Source organism: Frankliniella occidentalis, unplaced genomic scaffold (genome assembly GCF_000697945.3).
Source record: "Frankliniella occidentalis isolate FOCC.00 unplaced genomic scaffold, Focc_3.1 Scaffold370, whole genome shotgun sequence".
NCBI lineage: Eukaryota > Metazoa > Arthropoda > Insecta > Thysanoptera > Thripidae > Frankliniella > Frankliniella occidentalis.
In genome coordinates this window covers 82,096-87,490 of record NW_026267493.1, presented here as the reverse complement: position 1 = coordinate 87,490, position 5,395 = coordinate 82,096, and the positions used below count along the sequence as shown (strand labels likewise).

Below are 5,395 nucleotides of genomic sequence, written 5' to 3'. Positions count from 1 at the left end.
TGGTTTGTATCACGATTGCACGAGAACTAGACATGCATGTCCTCAGTCAATATCACAGATTCGATATAAAAATAACAAAAAGTAAGTAAAGCTTCCCAGTCAACAGTTCACCTGGCCAAAACTTCAACCCACCCTAGCACATCACTTTCAATAAATAGACTGCAAAGCAGAACGGTGGACGTATTCTTGTTTTAGAAAAACGTAACGAAATAATTGATATGATCCCAAAAAGAGTTGGGTTTCGACCTCAGTATGAAAGAAGCAGCGCGAAGCACAGTTTGTGATTTTCCAGTTTCGCATTGCCTCTTCCATTAACAAAACGCACGAGCAATAGAAATTTGCAAGAAAATATGACCCCTTCCTACAAATTTACACAGTACTCCCAAGTCTAGGTAGAAAAATATATACAAAACGGATAAGAACTAGCCAAAAGAGGCTTACCCCTCTACATAAAAGTAACAACACCAGCCATTCGGTCGAGAACAAAGCAGCATTATTTCTTTTTTTAAAAAAATAGAACACTCAGCCTAAGACCATGTACATAAAAATCCCAAACAACAAATCATTAATAATATATGACATTTTGTCCACGACCTGGTGGCTGGAATAACGATACAACACAATGGACGGCTGCCCATTTAAGAGCTTTAATGCAGTCCAAAGTGTTGAAGAGAAAATAGAACCTATTGAAGTGCGTCTCCAACACCACCATTTTAAAAATATTTACACGCCTTTGTACAGTTCTGAAAATACCAATATACCACATACACTCTCATACAGTCTTCCCACCTAGTGCCAAAATTAAAATTCAAACCCAAAAGTATTTGTAGTAAATTGAAACAATTACCCCTATATAGAACGAGCAACGTTGCTCATTAAAACATAATTTGCGGTACACTTTACGGAATTTATGTCAGTCTCGGGTGCAAAGGAATCCGTCATCACTCTATCCCAACAACGTTAAGCTTGGAGACGACTGTGAATGCTCCAATGAGAAGGTCAACGTGGGTCAATGGGCGCTGCTTGCGCGGGTCGAACGTCGGGTCAAGGATGACTGGCGCAGGTGGCTGCCCGACCCGTCCAAGCCACCCGGCCAGGTCCCTGTCATTGGTCATACAATCAGGCACTTTCTCGGGTCACATCATGTACTTTCACCCGCCTCACAATGAGTCAGTCAAGAGGCCCAAGGAGCAGACTGAGGGTACCAGCTAAAAAACTCCATTTACATAAAGCCGAACGCTCACCTCGGTCTGCCATGGAAACCAGCACAATGCTGGATGACGGTAAAGAACGAGTCATAAGATTCTACAGGAATTTAAGCGCATTTCCCTCTAGAGCCAACGCCGCACTGCGACGGCTGCAGACGGGCCTTTGCTTTTCACTATCCGAGATGATCTGCAGAAAAAGTCAAAGTCCTCGTGGTTGTCTGAGTCAGCTGCAGCGTCATGCTCCGTCTGGGAACTTGGTGTTCACAATGCTCAGGTTTTCTTGCTTTCGCGAGCACCTCCCATGCCACGACGGGGCCGCTTGGCTCGGCTCGCCCGGATAAACGACTCGAGATAAGAATATGTGGGTCGGAGAGCTTGCTCCACCGTCATGATGTCTGTGTCGAACACGCGCCGCGAAATTTGGCATCGTTTTAGTTTAAATACATTTTTCAGTAGTAAATTTTAAGAGGAATTAACTACGGGAGTGAAGAGTCTATATTCAAGAGGGAAGAGTCATTTTCAGGAACTATGCACAATAGATGACACGGATCTTTCAATAATAAATAAAGAATAAACAAGATAAATAGTCATACCTTCACTAAAACCCATTCGAAACTGTTATCTCGCTAGTTTTTTTGTCAGTCAACTACACTCATCCAACAGCTTGTCAAGTTGGCTGAAGCGTTACGTTCTACATGAGAGTCAGTGTGTCAGCGCCCAAGACTTGCGTGTTTCTTGTCGGGACTTTTGTCGGGTATTGTCACGAGTCTAGAAGTAGTACACACAGCATCAATTAAGTACAAAATTGCATGGTTGTTACCTTAACCGGTCCAATTATAGTGAACAGATATCAAAACATTCATGGTTGAAGAATCTCATCCGGAAGTACAAATAGGTAATCCAATGAGGGGTGAAGGCACAACACTGAGGCACTGCACTTTATCCGGGAGTATATTCCTTGCTGCACTGACACACATTCACTCGCGTGCGATCAAGCCACCACACAAGCCGGCTCACGATCCTCTGTCTCCGGCCTTGCTCGCTCTCTCCATCTCTCTCTCTCTCTCTGGCACACCCACTCGCTCACACTCCCACAGATCCCCCCCACCCCTCCCCCAACACACACACACACATACACTCACATTTAAACACACAGTCACTGCTTGCAGTCCAGCTCTGCGGCCGAGGACGGTAACGAGAAGAACTTGATCTCAATGTCGCGGTGGCCGTTGTGCGAGGTGACGATCTCTGAGGAGACCCCCAGGGCCTGGTGAGATGGCGGGGACCGCCGGTCGCTCTCCTGGGAGTCGCTGCTCTCCGAGAGCTTCCTCGAGGGCGATGGTTCACTCCAGCTCCGCCGCAACAGCAGGTCCGTCGGTCCGCGCGCTCCGACGGGGCCGAGGACGTTTGCAGGGGGTCTCTGGGGCTCTGCGAACGACCGCGTCGAGTCCGAGATGAAGAGCGGGAAGCTGGACAGGTGCTGCGGCTGGGGCTGCGGCGTTAGGAAGGGGGAGTAGCAGTTCTGGTCCACGTCCCAGATGAGGCCAGCCGGGTCACAATACCGGCACTGGCACAACAGCACGCCCTCATCCGTCGAGTCGTGCTCCTTCACGTCGTCAAAGTCGTGGTGCAGCTTGGGCTCGTCGGCGTGCTCCACTGCCTCCCGGACCTCGCCGCCGAAGCTCTTGAGCGACACGGTGGGCACGGGTGGGGTCGGCGCCGAGGTCGGGGTTGGCGTGTCGGCCGCCAGCTGCGGCGGCTTCCTGTCCTTCTTGCGGCGCTTCCGCGGCTTGATGATCCTGGGCAGGCTGTTCTCCGAGTGCCCCGAGCTCTCGTCGCTGGCGATGCTCAGGCTGTCGCTCGAGGGCTTACAGGCCCCCATGGGCCCCATGGGTCCACAGGGCGGGGGCAGCGGGCCCAGCGGCCGGTGACTGCGGGGCCCGCCCTTGCTGCCCGGGGGCGCGCCGCCAGCGCCGCCCGCGCCGGCCGGGGGGCTGCCGTGGAGGCCGTTGTGGAGGCCTGCACCGCCACCACCATGCTTCCGGTTGTTGTACCGGCCGGCTAGGATGAGCGGCGCGCCCTGGGTGTGAATGGCGAGGCGCGACAGCGGGGACCGCGGCCCGCCGGGACTCTGGGGCTGCGCAAGCTGCTGCTGAGGCTGCTGAGCAGGCTGTTGTTGAGCAGGCTGTTGCTGCTTGTGGCGCCGCGGCTGCACCATGGAGATGAGGGGCAGGCCGGCCCACTGGTGGCCCTGGTGCGCGGCGCGGTGGGCATCCTGGTAGCGGTAGTCCTTAGAGATGAGGCACGTGCCGATGTAGCGCTCCACTTGCAGGCCGCCCTGAGAGGCAGGGCTCATGGTGAGGAGCGAAGGCTATCCCATGGCGGGGCTCATGGCGCGGAGCGAGGCTATCCCATGGCGCGGCGCGACCCGGCCTCCGCACGCAGACAGAACTGACGCCAGACTGGCGCGCGGCGGCGCGGCTCGGCCCGGCCCGAGAGGGGCAGCGAGAGGGGGGAGAGAGCGGGACCCCCACCACCGCGCCGCGCCGCGCCGCCGGGACACGGGCCCCCGCGGCAACTGCAGCTAACCCAAATATGAAACGAGGTGAAACTGCACTCGCCGCGCTGCACCAAAGGGATGCTCAAGCTTGCCCTGTGCTAGCCCAAGGGACCGAGTCTTGAGATCGACCACTGGCAACTGGCAATACAGACTGGAAATTATTGCTTCTGACCGAGGCCACCATCACCGGCAGGTGACAAACGTGGGGCAGCTTGTCGAAACCGACCGAGCAGGTGAAAGGAGGAGGGGGTGGTGGAAGTGCATGTGCCCTTGCCCAGAGCGGCAGGAAGTACGGCCATTTGCCTCTCAGGCGGTCAGGCGGACAGGCGGGTAGAACGTCCGTAGGGCCCCCCGCCCTGCCCCGCCCTGCCCCGCCCTGCCCTCGAGTGAGAGGAGTGGGCGTACACTTTCACTCCGACTCGGACCCGGCTCGACACGGTCCCGCGCTGTCCGGCCCGGCTCGGCTCGGCTCGGCTGCTCACGCCACGGCAGAAGCTCTCCCTCCTCCCACTCTTCCAACCCCGCTCTCCCCCCGCCTGCTCTTCCGCTGCAGAAAAGTGAAAAGGGAAAAGCAGGCAGCTAAAGCGCCATCAGGTAAGACGTCGATGAAAGAGAAAGAAACAAAAAACAACACACTCAAATTACGAGGCGTTTTATCTAAACAGCAAACGCTATGCGCCAAGGACGTGCGACGCGTCGAGACACGCATACACCATCAGGACAACAACAATAGGACAAAGTGAGAGAGGGGCGGGACAAACGTCCTCACCTTGAGGGAGTACTACAGGCACCCGAGGCCCGAGTGGTTTTAATTCCGAACTCTCCCGCATAAGACAGAGGGGCGGAGCGCGCATTCGGGAGAAAAAACACACGGAAAACAAAACGACCGACCTTCGTGCAAGGCTGATGTTATGTGCAGGACGACGGCTCCCCCAGATTCTCCCACTGCAGTGAGCGTATGCGCCAACAGGGTCCGAGTCCACATCAAGGTGTTATTGCTGCAGTACGTCGCGCCCACACGAATGCACAGGGGCGCGCGCGCGCACACACTCACACACATAAATACACACACACACCCAACGCGAGTGGCGAACACTTTCACTGGGCCGCTGCGTCACAAGTTCATCCAGAATCCGCTTCAGAGATTCCGGAATGGCAACTTTCCGCGCACACGCGCACACACACACACACACACAGGCGCCTTCACTCAGACACACCACAGCCAGGAGACAGGCGAACCCAGCTCATAAAAGTGTCCCAACCAGTCCGCGCCAATACCAATTAACGAACTGACAGACAGGAAAAAAATATATAATAAAAGCGAAAAACCTTCACCCGATTCCATCTCTTCCGATTACACTAAGATAATCGCGAAGCAAGCGCCGCAGGGCGCGCGGGGGTAATAAACATCCAAAACAAAATCATCAATTCAACACCAGGCCGACGTGGGAAAAATTATCCGCGCATATACACCTACTTTCCTTACACGGTCCCCAATCATTCATTCATTCAACGAAACCGCCCATCTCGAGGCATGCGTTGAATTAAACATTTTCGCACCGACGCCTTTCCCTTTGCATGCATGGCAAGTCACTCTAGCATCGTGTTGTGTCTGTCTGGGGCGGGG

General features: G+C 54.7%; 1 protein-coding gene across 1 annotated transcript; it reads right to left on the bottom strand.

Moving 5' to 3' along the window:
• Nucleotides 1-605: 605 nt before the first annotated feature.
• Nucleotides 606-3,689, bottom strand: LOC127751176 (uncharacterized). The gene has a single exon (XM_052274293.1). The coding sequence runs from the start codon at nucleotides 3,562-3,564 to the stop codon at nucleotides 2,365-2,367; it is 1,200 nt and encodes a 399-aa protein (XP_052130253.1). The 5' UTR covers nucleotides 3,565-3,689; the 3' UTR covers nucleotides 606-2,364.
• Nucleotides 3,690-5,395: the final 1,706 nt, after the last annotated feature.

Excerpts from the sequence above, each read along its gene's own strand:
- LOC127751176 (XM_052274293.1), bottom strand. The coding sequence starts at position 3,564 with ATGAGCCCTGCCTCTCAGGGCGGCCTGCAAGTGGAGCGCTACATCGGC.